This window comes from Oryctolagus cuniculus, chromosome 3 (assembly GCF_051225735.1).
Source record: "Oryctolagus cuniculus isolate XC-2025 breed Fujian yellow rabbit chromosome 3, ASM5122573v1, whole genome shotgun sequence".
Lineage (NCBI taxonomy): Eukaryota > Metazoa > Chordata > Mammalia > Lagomorpha > Leporidae > Oryctolagus > Oryctolagus cuniculus.
Genome location: NC_142869.1, coordinates 170,905,612 through 170,925,799, shown reverse-complemented (window position 1 = coordinate 170,925,799; position 20,188 = coordinate 170,905,612). Strand labels below are relative to the sequence as shown.

Below are 20,188 nucleotides of genomic sequence, written 5' to 3'. Positions count from 1 at the left end.
CTTCCTCTTCTTCTTCCTCTTCCTCTTCTTCCTCTTCCTCTTCTTCTTCTTCTTCCTTTTCTTCTTCTCCTCCTTCTCCTCCTCCTCCTTCTTCCTCCTCCTCCTTCTCCTCCTCCTCCTTCTCCTTCTTCTCCTTCTCCTGCTTCTTCTCTATTTCCAGAGAGTCTTCTTCTAGCTCAGATATTCTTTCTTTCGTCTCACCAAGTCTCTTGCTACGGCTTTCCACTGTGTTTTTAATTTGACATATTGATTTCTTCATTTCTAATATTTCAGTTTGATTTCTTTTCAACATCCCTATCTCCTGGAAGAATTTATCATCCACGTTATATATGGATTTCTTTTTTTTTTTAAGATTTATTTATTTATTTGACAGTCAGATTTACATAGAGAGAGGAGGAAAAGCAGAGAGAAGGAAACGTCTTCCATCCACTGGCTTACTCCCCAAATGGCTGCAATGGCTGGAGCTGCACCAATCCGAAGCCAGGAGCCAGGAGCTTCTTCCGGGTCTCCCATATGGGTACAGAGGCCCAAGGTCTTGGGCCATCTTCTACTGCTTTCCCAGGACATAGCAGAGAGCTGGATCAGAAGTGGCACAGTCAGGTCTCAAACCGGCGCGCATTTGGGATGCCAGGACTACAGGTGGTGGCTTCACCTGCTACGCCACAGCGCCACCCCCATGTATGGATTTCTTTAATTCATGTATTTGCTTCTCTCTGTGTTCGAGTAATGTTATCTTTCTTTTAAATTCCTCTTCAGGCGTTTTATCAGTCTGTCTGTCTTCACATTCTGATATTGAAGTGTTGTTGTGTTTTTTTGAGGGGAGTCACAATGCCTCCCTTGTTCATGTTTCTTGTAATTTTATGTTTATTTTTAAAAGCATTATGGAAATACTTGTTGGTTTTCTGCTCTGAGTGCTTTTGTCTCTGGAATGCCTCTATGCTTAGTGGAATGTCAATGGGGACAAGGGATTTATCCCTCCAATGAAACCCCCCGGTCTCCCACAGGCCACGCGGTAGCTGCTACTCACCTTATTGAGATGGTTCTTTCTCCCCAGTAGTCACCGGGGCCTTTGTGTGGTGAGAGGCTGAGTGCGATGTGCTCTCCCTTCCGGGGATTAGGTGGACATCCTGCCCCCCAGCTAGTGCTCCATGCCAGACTCGAAGTCAGCTGGGACTGCAAGGTTCTCCCTCCGGCAGCAACAGCAGTGACACGGCTGCCGCAGGTTCCCCATGAGTCCCGCTCACTGCCAAGTGATTGTACCGTCGCCACTGTTCCACAGCATCTCCCTTCTGTCCATCGACTTTCCACGCGCAGGTCTCTCAGCTGTTCCCTTGGACTGCAGTCCCCCCGCCCCTTTTCTTCCAGTATCTTCTCATAGTCTGAATCAACGCGTCTGTTCCCTGTTCACCCATCTTGGGTCTCCCCATCATGTGGCTTCGTAACCCCCACACCAGGCACTCTTGCCTTCCATGAGCTTTGCAAGACCCTTTGTGCAGTGCAAGAGGGCACGTGGATATGGGCGGGCTCAACCATCCCATGGAGTTCCTGTGCTTGTCTACTATGATAGACCCATGGTAGACAGGGCTTTCAACCTTTGCAGTTCCACACCAAGATAGGGCTAAGGCCTCCCTTTGTCAAGGTGGAGGACCTGGAGCTTCACCAGGCTGATTGGCCAATCGCAGAAGGCCGCTGATTGCATCATATTTCGCACACCGGGAGGCGTGTCCTTCTCAGCCACGCCTGTTCCCTGATCTTCTGGCATCAGTAGCATGAATCTTAGCAGGCATGTGCTCTCCTGGCTTTGTGTTTATGTTCCCCTGGGAACCCATCCTTGGCTTTGGGAAACTCCAAATTAAGACTAAGCATCTGCTGTTTTAGATGCCAGGGCCAGGATTTCCCTCCACACAGCCCTGATGGGAACCACAGCTCCTTGTGCAAGAATCTGCTGCCGTCTACTGCCTAAGGAGGGTCTGGCACGTGACCTTGTCTCCCCGCCTTCCTGAACACTTCTGCTTACGTCCTTCCTGGGTTGCAAGGCGGGGTCTGCAGTGGCACAACTCACACACCCCCAAGGCATTGGCAAGCAGTTTTCTTGTGTTTTGAGGACACCAGGCAGAAGTCATGGACAAGAATGTCTCTGGGGCCCCAGCAGTACCGTGAGTGAGACTGGGGGTGTGCCTGTGCTCCTCCATTGAACACACCAAGGAACGGAGAGCCTTGTTTTCGTTTGAGCTCATGGATAAGGCTTGTTGTCTTTAAAAACTAAATAAATAAACAGAAGCACAAACAGAAAGAGAGGCAGAGAGAGATGCAGAGTTGTTATCTGCTGACTCATTCCCCAAATACCTCCTCCCCTCCGACCCCTGCAAGCCAAGGCAGGGCTGAGTCAGTGCTGGGGGTCGGGAGCTCAACCCAGGTCTCTCACATGGGTGGCAGCAATCCAATTTCTTGAGCTGTTACTGTTGCCTTCCAGGGTGCACCTTAGCAGGAAGCTGGAGCTGGGAGCAGGAGGTGGGAGTCAGACCCAGGCACTGTGGTGTGGGACGTGAGCATCGTAACCTCCAGGTTCAAGGCCCACCCCTCCTGTGTTCTGCTGTTTGTGCTGTGTGGAGTCCGTTGAAGCAGGAGCCAGCATTCCCTGGCACGGGAACCAAATGCCTTTTTTTTTTTTTTTTTTTTTTTACTGCTCATGATCTAAGAATGCTTTGAAAATTTTTAAAAATTCATTAACTTATTTGGGGGGGGGGGACGCGGAGAGTGAGCACGCACTCGCATCCTCTGATTAACTCCTCAAATAAAAGCAACAACCAGGGCTGACCCAGCTGCAGCCAGGAGCTGGGAACTCACCCAGGTCTCCCCTGTGGGAACTCACCCAGGTCTCCCCTGTGGGCGACAGGGACACAGCACTTTAGCCATCACTGCTGTTCCCAGGGTCTGGAACTGGCAGGACTTGAACCCGGGTATTCCAAGGTGGGACGTGGTGTCTTGAACACTGTGCTGAACACTTGTCCCAGGGATGGTTTGGATGCTTTTAAAAGGTTGTTTAAAGAGGGGGAGGGGCGTCAATCTAAATATTGGCTTTCTAGCCTTTTGCAGAAAAAGGCCGTCATCCGCTGTTCTACAACACGGGTCCCCAGACAATCAGTCCCAGTGTTCCTCCCACTCAGTCTCCGACACCCTGAGCCGCAATCCAGGTTTCTCTGTGGTGCCCCGGCTCCTCTGCTGACCTGGCGTTTTTCACCAGCGCTCTAAGCAAGAGAAAGTCCTTGCACTTTCCAGCCTCATCTTACCAACTGATCAGTCGGTCACTTTATTTTTATTTTTTTGACAGGCAGAGTGGACAGTGAGAGAGAGAGACAGAGAGAAAGGTCTTCCTTTTGCCGTTGGTTCACCCTCCAATGGCCGCCATGGCTGGCGCTCTGCGGCCGGCGCACCGTGCTGATCCGAAGCCAGGAACCAGGTGCTTCTCCTGGTCTCCCATGGGGTGCAGGGCCATCCTCCACTGCACTCCCGGGCCACAGCAGAGAGCTGGCCTGGAAGAGGGGCAAACGGGACAGAATCCGGTGCCCCGACCGGGACTAGAACCCGGTGTGCCGGCGCTGCAAGGTGGAGGATTAGCCTGTTGAGCCGCGGCACTGGCCAAGTCGATTGCTTTAATTCCCGGAGTCAGCCTACAGCGTTGACATGAAAGGAAGATTCTGCAGGACTCACTGGGTTCTCTTGATCCCCAAGCCCTCGAGACGTGCAAGCGCGGATGAAGGTGACGTGAACACAGGGCCATCGGGAGTGGTCCTGCTCATGGGATACCAACAGAATGCAGAGGGGCAAAGTGCACAGTGATCGCTTTAAGGAAATGGTGGCAGCAGAGAAAGAGACAGCCAGTTCGCATTTCAACACGTTAGACCAATTTAAACTTGACCTTCACGGGTCGGGGTAGAGCCCACCCACATGACCAACACAGAAAAATGCTGGGGGAGCTGATTCCTGAACACACCCTTGAGCTAAAAACCAAGTGACAGCTCCACTTTCTGGGAGCAAAGGCGGAAATTACAACCAGAATCAAGGTTTATGGTGGTGGGGTGCGGGATCACACCCGGGTGTGGGAGAGAAAGGAGGGACCTGGGCTGGAAGGATCAGCTGGGTCCCCAAAGGGCTTCTCCTTCGGGGAACAGAGGCCAAGATCGTGCCCTCCAGCAGGGGGAGCTGGTGAGGAAGCTTCAGTCTGCTTAGGGGACTCTGGGAAGTGTTGTAACACAAATCTGGGCTGGTGCCGCGGCTCACTAGGCTAATCCTCCACCTTGTGGCGCCAGCACCCCAGGTTCTAGTCCTGGTCAGGGAGCCGGATTCTGTCCTGGTTCCTCCTCTTCCAGGCCAGCTCTCTGCTGTGGCCCGGGAGTACAGTGGAGGATGGCCCAGGTCCTTGGACCCTGCACCCCATGGGAGACCAGGAGAAGCACCTGGCTCCTGGCTTCGGATCAGTGCGGTACACCAGCTATAGCGGCCATTTTGGGGGTGAACCAACGGAAGGAAGACCTGTCTCTCTGTCTCTCTCTTTCTCTCTCACTCACTCACTCACTGTCCACTCTGCCTGTCAAAATAAATAAATAAATAAATTTGCATGAGAATGACTGACGGTCAGAAGGTAACAGATGCTCAGAAGGTAACAGCGGCCCTAGTCCTGTCCATGAGATACCTGTGGTTCTCGGCAGAGAAGAACCGAAATTAGTTTTCTGAGAATTCTTGGGGTCGGGAGTCTGCGATGAGGGTGCTGGCATGGCTGAATCCCGTGGGAGGCTGGTCCTGGCGTGCACTGGTGGCCTGCTGCGCTCTCACACGGCCTTTCCTTGCCACATGCGTGGGGACTGGGAGCCAGGGATCAGGAGGAAGGGAACCGAGCTTCCTGCCTCATGAGCTCATCCCAACCCAATCACTTCCCCAGAATTCCGCCTCCCAAACCAGTGCATGGAGAGCTGGGCCTTGAACTTGGGGGTTTTAGGGGGCACATTCAGTCCATGGCATTAGGTACACTTATATGCATTGACTATAGGGAAATAGAACAAAATCTATTATAAAGACCAGTAGTAGTGGAAAAACAACAAAAAACACTTATCACACTAGCGTGGGAAATAGCTGCTGGTAGAAGTTAAAATTTTCTAAGGCCATTGTGCTATTTACAGAGAGGCTAGAAATTTTATATAAAATTAATTTATTAGAGAGAGACAGAGCACTTCCATCCACTGGTTCACTCTCCAAATGCCTGCAACAGCAAGGGCTGGGCCAGGCAAAACCAGGAGCCAGAAACTTCATTCAGGTCTCCCATGTGGGTGACAGGGACCCCCGTACTTGGGCCATCATCTGTTGCAGTAGCGGGAAGCTGGCTGGGAAGTGGAGGCACACCGACATGGCAGGTGGGCACCCACGTGATTAGCTTAATCTGCAGCACTGCAGTACCCACCTCCAGAAAATGTATTTAACTGTGGACTTTAAGTGTGGTGTTCACACTGGTAGGGTAAGAAGAGGGGCCAGCATTGTGGAGCAGCAGGTCAAGCCACTGCTTGCAAAGCCAGAATCCCATATGGGCACCAGTTCAAGTTCAGGGTGGGCTGCTCCCCTTCCGATGCAGCTCCCTGCTAATGCACCCGCGAAAGCAGCAGAGGATGGCCCAAGTGCTCCTGGCCTGCCGAGTTACGGCTACCCACCTGGGCTCTTTGGCTCGCTGGCAAAGGGAGATTGACAAGAGTGCAGTGTTGAACCCAGACAACTTTGTTGGGTGGTCTTGCTCCAGCACGAGGGAGATAGCTCAGGGCAACAGGGCTGCACCAACTGGCTCCCTCCTAGGAGCCGAACTGGGTTTTCCTCGGGTTGGGGAGGCGTGGCCACGCCCCCTCCATCTCGGGCTCGTCCCCCTCAGCACACGGCACTTCTGCTTGCACAGGCGTGGTTGCTACTTTTGCACACGACACGCCCAACATGGCTGTGATGTTCGCCTCCGCCTCCCTGGAGAGATCATATATTGGGCGTCATGGGCTATTCTGCGCATGCGTGTGGGTTGGGGGCAGTCCCTCAGTGGGGACCAGGGGATCTTTTGCAGTTCGGGTCTGGACACTCCTTGCATCTGATTGGTGTGAAGCTGGGTGCAGATGGCTGTGGTCAGAGATGGATACAAATGGAGTGAGGAGGGGCTTGACTCCTAAGTCCCATTTCGATCCCGTCTCATGATGGGAGTCGTTGTCATAGCAACACCATCATCATCATCACCCATAGGTAACTTCGGAACCTGTTTCCTGAAAAGCCGCATGTCGAGGGGACGGCAGCCCGGAGGGCAGCAAGATGAGAGCTCTGCTTCCCTGGGATCCTTAGGGACCCAGCCCTGCCTCAGTTTACCCTCTGAGCGCACCGCCTAGGGTGCCCAGACGTGGCTGTGGGTGCAGCCTGGGCCTGGCCTGGGGCTCCCGCTGGCCTGCAAGGAGCCTTAGCGGCACCCTCCCCTTCAGCTGCAGGGTGCCATCATGGTCGCCTCCTGTGTCCAGATGCTAGTGGGCTTCTCGGGCCTCATCGGCTTTCTCCTGCGCTTCATCGGCCCCCTGACCATCGCGCCGACCATCGCCCTGGTGGCCCTGCCTCTCTTTGATTCTGCGGGCGCCGACGCCGGGATCCACTGGGGCATCTCTGCCTTGTGAGTACTCCTGGGGGAGGAGGGGGCTGGAGGACCACCCCCTGGGGCAGGACAGCAGGAGGCCTGCACGTGGGCAAGCTTGTGATTCCAGATGCGGTGATGGAGGATGTCACGCCTTACTTGCTTAGTGCTCATGGCCCGCCAGTTAATCACCAGCGGGCATCCATGTATCCCGCATTTGTGCAGGGATTCGCCACACCCTGCCAAACTGGGTTTTCATTGAGCAAAGACCTCTGGGACCCAGGAAAGTCAGAGAGAGAAGAGACCTGGGTCCCAGCGGGCAGCTGCAACGGGGCATGCAGACGAGGGCCTGGAAGAGCCGGCTGTGAGGTTCAGGGAGGCCTCATGGCACAGGAGGCTTCTAGAACATTCTCACTGGGCTCAGAAGAGCCTCAGGGCCAACACCTGCAGTGATGCTGGTCCAGGTGGCCCGGGAGGTGGCAGGAGACCGTCGGTCCTGCCCAGGGGCCTGGCACACACCAGTCTCTGACTCTGGGCTCCTGGCTTCTGACCGCTGGCCCTGGCTAGCAGCCAGCAGCTCCTCTCTCTCAGACTCCGGCCGAGACAGCAGCATCCTGGTGGGATGTGGCAGCAGTCTGCCTTGCTCCCAGGGACCCACAGGGGCTCAGCCTCCAGGACCACCCAGCCCCGGCTGGGGTGTGCTTGCGAATTCCTGTTTCAGGACCAGCTTCCTCATCGTGCTGTTCTCTCAGTACCTGAAGAACGTCGCCGTGCCCGTGCCGGTCTACGGGGAGAAGGGCCGCACCTCCAAGTTCTACCTGTTTCAGGTCTTCCCTGTAAGAAGCACGCCCTCTCCTTCCCTTCCTAGTTGGCCTTGCCTAGATGGCCCCCATGTCAAACGCCCCTGCTCTGTAGCCGGCTTTGAACCTGGGTTTTAAGGAGCAGGTGGAGAGGGACCCAGGGCACGAGGTGGGCGCCCCCTGGTGGCTGGCGGCTTGCACTGCGTTCTCTTCTGGGCACTGGAGCGGGACCGGGTCTGATCCCTGGCTGCCCACACAGCAAGACAGGGGACAGCCACGTTCACCCGCATGACATAAAGCCAGAGGCTTAAGGCAGCCTGGGCTCCCCCAGATTGCTTGGATCAGGGCCTGTCTCACAGGCAACCCAAGTCACCCTGAAGGGGACAGAAACTCTGTTCAGAGCCTTGTCGATTGCACGTGCACCATCCTATGAAGGCTGTCCATCACGTGGCAGGCTTTTGGGTTTCACGTAACTGCAAAAAGAGTCGTCCACATAATGACCTCACGGATCCTTCAACTCTGCTGTGGTCCGGTGACTAAACTTCAGCGTGCATAAAGGTCCCTGGGGAACTTGGCTGAAGTTCAGGTTCCCGGTTCCCACCCCTGCTCTGTACCCGAGGACCTCACTTTAAGAAGCCCTGTGTGAGCCCCGCAGAGCAGTGATGATTCCCTTATACAGACGAGGAAACAGGCTCAGAGCGTCTCCTCCCCCTGGGGTCAGCCGTGAGTGCAAAGAGGGCCAGACTGAAATCCTTTTGCCCTGGGCTGTGCCCAACTTGCTGGCTGCTTCTGCCCCAGTCTGTCACAAACTCTCAAGGTAATTTATCGTCTGCTTCTAGGGCTAGCTTGCTTGCTTATTTGTTTATTTATAAAGATTTATTTATTTGGAAGGCAGAGAGAGAGAGAGAGAGAGAGAGAGAGAGAGAGAGAGAGAGATTGATTTTCCACTGCTGGTTCGGTTTACTCCCCAAATGGCTGCATGGCCAGGGTTGGGCCAGACCAAAGTCAGGAGCCAGGAGCTTCATCCAGGTCTCCTATGTGGGTGCAGGGGCCCAAGTGCTTGGTCCGCCCTCCGCTGCTTTTCCAGGCGCATTAGCAGGGAGCTGGGTTGGAAATGGAGCAGCTGGGACTTGAACCAGCACTCCTGGAGGATGCTGGTGTTGCAGGTGGACGCTTAGCCCACTACACCACAATGCCAGACCCCCAGCTAGTGTCTTTTTTTTTTTTTTTTTTTGACAGGCAGAGTGGACAGTGAGAGAGAGAGACAGAGAGAAAGGTCTTCCTTTGTCGTTGGTTCACCCTCCAATGGCCGCCGCAACCAGTGTGCTGCGGTCGGTGTGCTGCGGCCGGTGCACCGCGCTGATCCGAAGGCAGGAGCCAGGTGCTTCTCCTGGTCTCCCATGGGGTGCAGGGCCCAAGCACTTGGGCCATCCTCCACTGCCTTCCCGGGCCACAGCAGAGAGCTGGCCTAGAAGAGGGGCAACCGGGACAGAATCCGGCGCCCCTACCGGGACTAGAACCTGGTATGCCGGCGCTGCAAGGCAGAGGATTAGCCTAGTGAGCTACGGCGCTGGCTAGCTAGTGTCTTTAATGTGCTGATGTATCCACTGACCTGGCAGAGTCCTGCGCCACCAGAAGGCTCGGTGACCGGCCTTGTGCGCACTCCCAAGCGCCTTCCTGACCTCCCTCCTGGGGCTCCCTGTGGCAGGTGCTGCTGGCCCTCTGCATCTCCTGGCTCGTCTGCTTCGTGCTCACCATCACCGACACCCTCCCTGTGGCCCCCAGTGCCTATGGGCACCTGGCTCGCACCGACACCAAAGGCAGCGTCCTGAGCCAAGCCCCCTGGTTTCGCTTCCCTTACCCAGGTAGGAAGATGGGGCCTCTTCTGGCTTGAGATGTGTTTCCCAGGACCGTCCTTGGTGTCCAGGGCCCTGGGCGGGGCGCTGGATAGGGCTGGGGAGGGACTGCCCAGCAGGGATGGACCCTGGGAGGCCACTCAGAGGCCTAGGAGAAGAAGGGGAGAACCTACATCCTTGGGGTGAGGGAGAGAGTTGCCAACTCTGGCTCTCTGCAAGTGAACCAGGTCATCCCTTAGGCTACTTCTGGCCGCCTCCTCTTGTAGTGCTTGGCTCAGGCTATGTAATAATCTGGTCCCAGGACCTCTGTGGACTGTGGACTCCCGGGCTCCCTCAGTTAGAATCTCGGCTTGCAAAGGCTTCAAGCCTCCTCGAAGGCAGAGAGAGAAGGGGGTACAGAAACCCATCCCCTGGTTCACGCCCCAAAAGCCCCCAACTTCTGGGGCTGGGCCAAGCCAAAGCTAGGGGTCCCTCATGTGGGCAGCAGGAACCAACCCAAGGGCTTGAGCCACTACCCGCTACCTCCTTGGGTGTGCGTTAGCATGAAGCTGGAAACCAGAGTGGAGCCGAGACTGACCCCAGGCACCTGCTAGGTCAAGTGTCCTGATGGCTCCACCTGTCCACGGAGAGGTCAGGCTCTGGACATGTGACCGACCCTCAGGGGGGGATGGCGGGGCAAGCACCTGGGCCAAAGCCTCTGGCCAGAGGCCTGCAGACACTGCGCCATGTCTCAGGCCCTCCAGAGACCTTTTCGGGAAAGCAGTCATTTGGGGCTCGGCGGCCTCATCCCGCCTGAGCCATTGTAGCTGTGTTGCCTTTCAGGACAGTGGGGCCTGCCCACGCTCAGCCTGGCAGGGGTCTTTGGGATCATCGCGGGAGTGATCTCCTCCATGGTGGAGTCTGTGGGTGATTACTACGCATGTGCCCGGCTGGTGGGGGCCCCGCCACCCCCAAAGCACGCTGTCAACCGCGGCATCGGCATCGAGGGTCTCGGCTGCCTGCTGGCCGGCGCCTGGGGCACAGGGAACGGCACCACCTCCTACAGCGAGAACGTCGGGGCGCTGGGCGTCACCAGGGTAAGGCGCTCCCCGGGAGCACGCGCGGTACCCAGATGTGCCACCCCAAGGGTTGCTTTCCTGTTGCTGCTGTGACCAGCAAGGGCAGCGCAGTGGCTGGCAAGGCTGTGTCCCTTACGGAGGCTCCAGAGAGAGTCTGTTTGCTCTCCTCTTCTGTTGTCTCGAGGCTCCCAGGGCCCCTGGGCAGTGACCCCTTCCTCCCTCTTCACAGCAAGCACCATTGCGTCTCCCCCCACGGCTGGAAAAGCTGCTCTGCTTCTCAGGAGCCAGGAGCCAGACGGAGCCCAGCCCACCTGGGTAACCCAGGGACCTCCCCGCATCTCAAAGCCCTGCACTCAATCCCACCTGCAGGACATAGTCCCTGGTGCCAGGATTAGGACGTGGCTGTCTCTGAGGGCTCCACGCTTGAACTTGGGTTGTGACAATGGCAGGGCTCCACACTTGAACTTGGGTTGTGTTGTGACAATGGCACTTGAACTTGGGTTGTGACAGTGGCAGGGCTCCACACTTGAACTTGGGTTGTGACAGTGGCAGGGCTCCACACTTGAACTTGGGTTGTGACAATGGCACTTGAACTTGGGTTGTGACAATGGCAGGGCTCCACGCTTGAACTTGGGTTGTGACACCTGGCACTGCCGAGGTTGGTGGCTTTCTGAGCACTGAAAAAGTGCTTGTGTGCTTTCCGAAGTTCAGCCGGGAGGTCTGTTGGTTCTAGCCCATCTGGGGCACCAGTGTCAGAGCTCAAACATTAGTATTCCCCTGGGCGCTGGGCAGCCCCACCTCCTGTCCCAGGCTCCCTTTGCACTGTGGCCTCCAGGAAGCCCACGCCATGCCCGTGTCCTGACTCTCCTCCTTCAGTCCTCGTCCCAGTGGCTGTGACCGTGGACAGCTGGGGACCCCTGCCTGGGCCCCTCATGGTCCCAAGAGGGATGTTGGTTTGGGCAAGTGAGAGATAAATCAATTGTGAGCTAGCCAATAGAAAGCAAGAATTTTAAAGCAAGGGGCAAAGAGCAGGCTACTTCATGGACAGAGAAACCTTGTGTTTAGTTGGGGTTTTTAATTTATGAGGTCCTGGAATTGTATGTTAGTATCTGGGTAGAATATTTATCTTACATGTGGGAAAGGGGCAGCCATGTCCAGGAAGTGGCCACCTCTTTCTCCCCTTGAGTGTCTGTTTGCATAGGTTGTCATGGCAGCCGTCAAACGTCACAGCACAAGGGGGAGGGACCATGACTACGCTAACTAATGCATTACAACAAGGGCAGAAGGAGGCTGGCACTGGGGCAGCTGCTGATCTGGGTGCCATGCTGGGTCTAACTGCTGTGGACCCGCTCCTTTGCCTGACCCGTGCTCTTTCAGCTCGCTTGCTGGTGGGTGGAGCTGGGCTGGCCACATGCTATCTCGGGGCACCCATAGCCCCTGTCACCCAGAACTTCTGCTTCCTGGACCTCAGCGGTGGGTCTAGTTCCTCAACATCCCTGCTACCCTTCCTGCCCTCCTCCTCCCTTCCCTGTCTGTCAGGGGCCACTGTTGGGCACCCTCTCACGCTCTCTCCTAGGGGTTATGCACTCTGCACTGCCTATACCTACCACAGGGCTGCACGGAGATCCTTCTAGAAGCCGACTCTGATTAGTCTCGGCTTCAGTCTCTCCCTCAGCTCCCTTTTCCACAGTAAACTCAGAGGTCAGCAAGGATTTTTCAGGATGGTGCTTGTTCTCTCTCTCTCTTTTATTTGTTTGTTTGTTTATTTATTTATTTATTTGAAAGAGTTACAGAGAGACCGTCGCCGCAGCTCACTAGGCTAATCCTCCGCCTTGGGGCGCCGGCACACCGGATTTCTAGTCCCGGTCGGGGCACCGGATTCTGTCCCGGTTGCCCCTCTTCCAGGCCAGCTCTCTGCTGTGACCCGGGAGTGCAGTGGAGGATGGCCCAAGTGCTTGGGCCCTGCACCCCGTGGGAGACCAGGAGAAGCACCTGGCTCCTGCCATTGGATCAGCGCGGTGCGCCGGCCGCGGCGGCCATTGGAGGGTGAACCAACGGCAAAGGAAGACCTTTCTCTCTGTCTCTCTCACTGTCCACTCTGCCTGTCAAAAATTTAAAAAAAAATGAGTTACAGAGAAAGAGAGGAGAGACAGGGAGAGGTCTTTCATCCACTGGTCCACTGGTTCACTCCCCAAATGGACACACCTGCTGGGCCAGGCTGGAGCCAGGAGCTTCTTCTGGGTCTCCCATGTGGGTGACAGTGGCCCAAGGACTTGGGCCATCTTCCACTGCTCTCCCAGGCCACTAGCAGGGAGCTGGCTCAGAAGCGGGACAGCTGGGACATGAACTGGTGCCTGTATGCAGACGGTGGCTTACCCACTGCACCAAAGCACTGTCCTTATCTCTCTTTCTTTCTAAATAGGACTTTTTTTTTTTAATGATTCATTCATTTATTTGAAAGGCAGAGTTAGAGAGAGGGAGAGACAGAGTGTGAGATCTTCCATCTGCTGGTTCACTCCCCAGATGGCCGCAACAGCCAAGATTGGGTCAGGCCAAAGCCAGGAGCCAGGGTCTCCATTCAGGTCTCCCACGTGGGTGCAGCAGCCAGGGACTTGGGCCATCCTCTGCTGCTTTCCTAGGCACATCCGCAGGGAGTGGAGTCAGAAGGTGAACAGCCAAGACTCGAACTTGCACTCACGTGGGATGCCGCATCACTGGTGGTGGCTTACGCGCTGTGCCACAACGCTGGCCCCAGGATGGCTCCTTCCAGAGAGACTTGGGAGAGAGGAACGTCGTGTTGCTCCCCGTGTGTGTCAGGGCATCTTTGCAGGGGCACAGAGCACAAACACTGTGAGCTTTGCAACTATGCAGATCCCCCCCCCCTTCTTGCATTTTCTAGCACTTTCTTGGCAGTTCACAAAATTACAGCATTGTATCCATCCACCCCTGTACCCCCCATGACCTCTGGCACACAGCTGGAGCCAGCCCCTGTGCCTACTGCAACCTTGTGAGCTGTGAGCCCGTGGCCGCCAATCCTGACCCGTGGACACCAATCCTGACCCGTGGTCTCTCAGACTTTAGGGCAGGCAAGGGGAAGTTTTTCCTGTAGGGAAGCCACTGACGCACCCAGGAATGTGGCAGATATATATATATATATATATATATATATATATATATTATATATATATATATATATATATATAACCACATAATCATAAATGGCTAATATTTCCTTTCCCACTGCACTAGACAAATATCACTCAGAGCAGAAAATTGTATTCCATAAGTAGACTGGCAATTTCTTCATTTCTAAACTAAGGATCTTCAGAGGGGAGGGGAGGAGAAGGAAATAAAGATACAGACACAGAGGAGACCACTTGTTGTAGGAGGCAGGTTGACCTTGAAATAGGAACAGGTGCAGGGAGCATTTGCTTTGATGAACTCAGACCTCCCCCTTGTGGCCTTTTTTTTCAAGATTTATTTACTTATTTGAAAGGCAGATATATAGCAAGATGGAGACAGAGACCTCCATCCATTGGTTCACTCCCCAAATGGACGCAACGGTCAGAGCTGGACCAGTTTGAAGCCAGGAGCTTCTTCCAGGTTTCCCATGTGAGCAGCAGGGGCCCAAGCACTTGGGCCATCTTCTGCTGCTTTCCCAGGTGCATTAGCAGGGAACTGGATCAGAAGTAGAGCAGCTGGGACTGGCACCAGTGCCTGTGTGGAATGCCAGCATCGCACACAAGCTGGCTTTATCAGCTTTGCCATCATGCTAGTGCCCCACCTTGTGGCCTTTTAAGGTATTGCTTCACGTTGCACCTGTGCAATGATGCGCTCCCACCACTTCCTAGGTTCTCCCCAGCGCGAGGGGAGACCAGGCTGAGATCACAGAGATCTCCCAGCACTTCTGCGGCATGTCAGGGCTCCCAGCCGAAGTGTCAATGCTGAGACCAAAATACGCCCATGGCTGCATCCCAGGTGCCTGTGGTAACAGGACCAGAGGTGACCGCCATCTCCGTGAGATGGGTAGCATCTCTGAAGGTGGTGGCTGAACTCGATCTGTGGTGCCTTGGACAAGCCTTTGCTCCCGCGGTTAACTACCAGGGCTGAAAACAAAGCAAAACGTTCTTGATGTGATAAGAATCTCCATGAGGACAGTTAAATAAGTTCTTACACCAGAAAGACACAGCAGAGGCAGAATCTACCACTTCTTTGCTGCATTAATGGACTTTAGTTGGCATCAGATTATTTATTTGAAAGAGAGAGGTAGAGACAGAGAGAAAGAAAGAGGTTTTCCATCTGCTGGTTCACTCCCCAAATGACCACAACAACTGAGGTTGGGCCAGGCTACAGCCAGGAGCCAGGAGCTGCTTCTGGGTCTCCCGTGTGGGTGCAGGGGCCCAAGGACTTGGGTCATCTGCTGCTGCTTTCCCAGGTGCATTGACAGGGAGCGGGATCGGAAGTGCAGCAGCCGGGACTCGAACCAGCTCCCATGTAGGATTGGCAGTGCTGCAGGCCAGGGCTTTAACCCACTGTGCCACAGCGCTGGCCCCCAGATTACCTTTTAAAAGATTTTAATTGTGGTTAAAGACACAGTCGTTTTTAAGTGTGTAGTTAGGGTTAAGTATACTTCCATTGTTGTATCCCGGATCTCTGGAATCTTTGCAAAACTGGCAGCCCCATAGAGCATCCTTCGAGGGCAGGGAGCAGACACAGATGGATGTGAACTAGCTTCAGGCGCTGTCTGAACACATTCACCGACAGCAGACTCACAACGATGTTCACAGCCCAGCCCTAACACTTGAGAATGATCCCAAATGCCTCAAAGAAGGGGAGGCCGGCATTCAGAGAGGGTAGGTAAGCGCCCAGAGGCACACAGCTGGTTGGAGGCAGAGCCAGGTCAAGACAGTTAACATGGGCACCAGGGCTTGAAGACAGGGCGAGCAGCAGGGGGCGCTGTGGCGGGGCGTCCACCTGCACCGCGCACAGAGGTGTCCCTGCGTGCGGCCCCGCTGATGCTCCGTGCGTGTGCAGGTGGGGAGCAGGATGGTGATCGTCGCCGCGGGCTGCGTGCTGCTGTTGATGGGTGTTTTGGGGAAGATCGGGGCCGCGTTTGCCACCATCCCGACCCCCGTGATTGGAGGCATGTTCCTGGTCATGTTCGGGGTCATCACCGCCGTGGGCATCTCGAATCTGCAGGTGAGGCGGGTGTGGCACCCTCAGAGAAGCAGCGGCTCGGCTGCGAGGAACGGGCTGGGGCCAAATGCTAGGAGGCCTCCCGACCCGCATCCGCGTGGGCTGACGGCCTGCCCGGCCCCGGGTCTGCGCCTGGGGCCTTCCCCCTGCAGTATGCGGACATGAACTCCTCCAGGAACCTGTTTGTCTTCGGCTTCTCCATCTACTGCGGGCTCGCCGTTCCCAGCTGGGCCAACAGGAACCCCGAGATCCTCCAGACAGGTGACCGTCCTCTGTGCTCCGGAGCGGTACCGCCCCGGCCACAGCCAGCGGGGGCCCTGCCCCGGGCCAACCTGCCACTTGCGTCTCCACTGCAGGTGTTCCACAGCTGGACCAGGTCATCCAGGTGCTGCTGACCACGGGCATGTTTGTGGGCGGATTTCTGGGCTTCCTCCTGGACAACACTATCCCCGGTAGGGCTCACTGGGGAGCCGGCGGGCGGTGTGGTCGCGGTTCCCGGATCAGGCTGCCCACAGCTTGCTCTGAGCGGGCCCTGAGGCCAGGGGTGGAGGACGGTAAGGAGGGCTTGGATACCTGGGTGGCTTCTTGTGCTTTGTACCGAGAGTACAAGAGAAGCCAGACAAACCATGCCTTCCAGAAACGCACAGCCGAAGAGGGGAGAGGCAAGAGAACAGGCGGTCATAACAGGGTACCAAGTGCCAGGATGACAAAGCAGGGTCTACCAGTGCCCGGGGAGTTGGAGGCCAATCTCTGAGGGCTTCCTGGAAGAGGCGGCTGGACCCCATCTCTCCTCTCCTCTGGACTCCCCTGCCCCCAGCCTCTCCAAGCACCTCCTGCAGGCCGCCTGCTTCCTAGTACTCTATTTGCCACACTGTTTCTCTCTGCCACATGTAACAGGCACCCCCATTCCAGAAACATTGAAGTGTAGACACAGGCCTGCTCCCCGGGGCTCCTCTCCTGGTGGGGCCACGCAGCAGGAGCGCAGAGAGCAGGGAGCAGGGGAGAGGAGGGGACAGTGCTGAGGGCCTGCAGGGGGAGCCCAGGGCTCCCTCCAGCTGCCTCCGCCCCAGGCTGACCTCCTGCGTCCCCTCTCAGGAAGCCGGGAGGAGCGGGGCCTGCTGGCCTGGACTCGGATGCAGGAGGCAGCTGGGGAGACTGCGATGGCTGCCGAGGTCTACCAGCTGCCCTGGGGCATCGGCACCAAGTTCTGCACGCCCTCCTGTGCCCAGCACCTCCCGTTCTGGCCCAGCAAACGGCACCCACCTGCTGCTGCCGAGACCAGGCTGAGACCCGGATGCACAGGCTGCTGTGACCCGGGCAGCTCCCAGAACCCGCCATCCCAGGCAGGAGCTGTTCTCTGCAGGGGCCACTCTGTCCCGAACCCCCGGCCCGCCTCTGGCTGGTGTTCAGAGCAGTGGGTGGGCAGCCCCGAGCTCCCCCTGGGGAGCGACACCCTCTTGGCCAAACTGTAACGCTGATCAGAAACAGTTCTTGGCTTCCCTGTAGCCGTGCCTGGGCTGCTCAGTGGTCCTGGGTTGGTGACCGTGAACTTCCCAGGGGCTGGCAGTGCCGCCTTCCCCAAATGCATCCTGTCTTTATTCTAAAGCCCCTCCCGCCTCTGTCCTCGTCCTGGTCCTCCCAGGGAGGGGGAGTTTGGGAAGCACCCCCACCCCGTCCCCACGTCTGTGCCGTGGGCGTGTCTCCCCGTCCCGGGCATCCTGAGAAAGCTGGCCTCCGCCTGTGCGATCATCCTCCCCTCTTGCGTCCTCAACTTTTCCTTCTTGGAGTAATCGAGTCTGCCAACTTCCATTTTTATTTTTTAACCTGACTTGTGTGTATGGCGTGGTGGCATTAGAACACTAGGGGTCAGCCTCTATAGCAAGCTGCCGGAAAATGGGCTGCTGCTCCCGGAGACCCTGGGCTGCACATCCTCCCTCCTGCCCCCTGTCTCTCCCCCTGCAGCACTTCCTGCCCTGCCCACCTCTGCCCTTTCTTTTCTTTGGGTTGGACCGTGAGGATTTGGGAGTACCTGGTGGCATTCTCACCAGCTGGGCTGTTTGCCAGTACAGGGGAGCCACAGCAGGACAGACAGTAGGAGAGCAGTGCTGGGACCGTGCCCGGGAAGAGCCTCCGTCTGCCCTTAGCTGTCCTGTGTGTGTCAGAACACGTGGTTTCAGAGCCCTGGGGATGAGGCAGCTCTGTGAGAGGCATACGCAGAAGGAGCCGTTTCTGACATTTCCATAAAAGCATCAAGGCCCGTTGTTCAGGGTCAAGGTCACAGGAGTGCCTTTTTCCACCTGCAGCTGAGAGCTGCTGGGTGGGAGGGGCAGGCGTGACTAGGTTGATAGAGAACGAGTGTTGAATCTGATGCCCAGCCCAGTCACCCTTCCACCCACACACTGATCTGCTGGAGCCCATGGCATCTGTCAACTCCAAGGTCACTGTCAGAATCTGCCACCCCTGGGGTTAAGGCCACTCAGGACATCAGAGCCCCACGGTTCAAGTCCCAGCTCCACCCCCAATGTCAGCTTCCTGCTAATGTACACCCTGGGGTGGGGGGGCAGCAGGTGGTGGCTCAAGTCGTTGGGCCCCTGCCACCCACATGGGAGACCAGGACAGGGGTTCTGGCTCCCAGTTTTGGCCTGGTTCAGCCCTGTCTGTTGCAGGCATCTGTGGAGTGAATTAGCACATGGAAGCTCTGTCTCTCAAATAAAGATAAGTTGATCAGTTAGGAAAAACGAACCCTGTACCTTGCTCAGGTCCTTTAGTGCCCGACGCTGCTGGCCTGGCATTCTCGTCCTCCATCCCCCTGCTCGACTCCTGCCCCCACCTTTATCTTCGCTTTCTCCCTTCCCAGCCATGACCTTGAGGTGTCGCCGTGGCCGATGACTGGCTTCGTGTTTCTGCATCCTAACTCTTTACTGTCCGGCTGGAGGTTTTTCACATTTTCACCTTAAAATAACCACAAACACGCTGTCCATTCTGGGGGAAGTGGGGGATCCTGGGTTCTCTTCTGTTTCTTGGTTTTGTGGCTTCAGCCAAAGCTGTGGTTTCTCCATCTGCCAAATGGAGGTAACGACAGGTGCCTGGCCTCTCCCGCAGAGCTGTTTGAGTGACAGTGGTCCAGCACAGGTCCCCAAGGGGTGCCTGTGACCGTTGGCTTGAGCTGTCAACTTGGCCAAACTGCGGTGCCCAGGTACTCAGCCAAACGCTGGTGTCCGGGGTGCTTGTGAGCACGTGGTGTGGGTGTGGTTAGCATCTCCAGGCAGCCGGCTGCAGACGGAGGGTGCTCTTGCTCCCTGATGTGTCACGGGAGGTCGCCAGGAGGAGGAGTTGTGCCTGGAGACTGTAGCATCAGCTCCTACCTCGGCGTCCAGCCCGCTGACCCCACACTTGTGGGAATCAAATCCTCAAAATAAACCCACGTCTTCCTCTCCAGCCTGGTGGTTCCTTTCTTTGCGGAACCCTCCCACTGCAGTCCTGACTCGCGTGGGAAGTTCCCGGTGAGGTTACAGGAGAGCACCTTACTGACAATCCAGGCAGAGTCCTCGCCGGGGACAAAGAAGTTCACTCTGGGCCACGCCAGTGTCCAACAGGGCATGAGAAGGAGAAAACCACTGCTGGGACTGAAGGCGGACTGTGGGGACATCAGCCCTGGCACATGACCGTGGGGAAAAGGGACACCCCAGCATTACAGGGAGCTCTGTCCTGCCTGGGGGCCACTGGCACTCCCGGCTCCAGGAAGGAAATCTCAGCCTTGGACTCAGTGGGTCAGGGGAGGGCCTGGTACAATCAGGTGGACGCTGGTCAGGGCACCACGCTGCTTGAAGACCTACTACGCGCAGGGGCCTCTGAATACTCCCTTCTTCTTCCCCACGTGCTGGCTTGTTTCCAGCTTGCTGAGTCATGGGCGTGACTGACTGACGGGAACCCCGGGCTCCTGGCTATTGTCTTCCCAACACAAGCAGCACCAGCAGGACGTGTGTGTGTTTGAGAGACAGGGGCAGACTGGCTGGAAGCGCTGGGCCCACGCAGTCACGGACGCTCCGGCTCCAACATCTGCAGGCTGCCTTCTCCCCTAGGGAGGTCAGTCTTTTCCTGCTGTGACCTCCGCTGATTCGGAGCCTAGAGGTGTGTGATTGGCCTTACTCAGAGCCCACTGATGGCAATGTGAATCTCACCTACAAAATGCCTTCACAGAAACAGCTAGAATAATGCTTGACCACATTGCCAGGTTCCGTGGCTTAGCCGAGTTGACTCATGAAACCCACCCTCACCCCCGAGGTGTGAGCCTAGAGAAACGTGTGCACCCTTCCCCCGGAGCTCAGCACAGCGCTCAGAGCACTGGGGCCCCCAGTAGCACCCACTGGAGGGAGTTTATGGCCAGAAGCAGCAGGTGGATCTGGTTCCACCTGGAAGTCCTGTAGCACAGGCGGAGGTCAGCATGGTGCTGGGCTCCCAGCCCGTGTGGGATGAGCAGGTTGGCCCCCAAACCCTCAGAACCCACCAGAGCCATGCCCTGAGCTCAGGATGCATGGAAGCAGCTTGTGTCCCATCACTGCAGGGACAGAACCTGTCTGTCCTCTTCTTGGAAGGCCCACAGCGTGGGCCTCAGGGCACCTGGCACCCGCCAGACAGGGG

At 56.5% G+C, this 20,188-nt stretch overlaps 1 protein-coding gene across 6 annotated transcripts in view; it reads left to right on the top strand.

Moving 5' to 3' along the window:
* Nucleotides 1–18,980, top strand: part of LOC100342535 (solute carrier family 23 member 1) — a 67,344-nt gene extending 48,364 nt beyond the window's left edge. For all 6 annotated transcript variants that reach the window (XM_008258149.5, XM_089329535.1, XM_089329534.1 and 3 more), the window contains 8 exons: nt 6,495–6,676; nt 7,359–7,473; nt 9,146–9,302; nt 10,116–10,369; nt 15,386–15,550; nt 15,700–15,808; nt 15,904–15,999; nt 16,643–18,980. In XM_008258149.5, the coding sequence (XP_008256371.3) occupies nt 6,495–6,676; nt 7,359–7,473; nt 9,146–9,302; nt 10,116–10,369; nt 15,386–15,550; nt 15,700–15,808; nt 15,904–15,999; nt 16,643–17,019 (1,455 nt within the window). In that variant the 3' untranslated portion in view covers nt 17,020–18,980. The remainder of the gene's footprint in view (nt 1–6,494; nt 6,677–7,358; nt 7,474–9,145; nt 9,303–10,115; nt 10,370–15,385; nt 15,551–15,699; nt 15,809–15,903; nt 16,000–16,642) is intronic.
* Nucleotides 18,981–20,188: the final 1,208 nt, after the last annotated feature.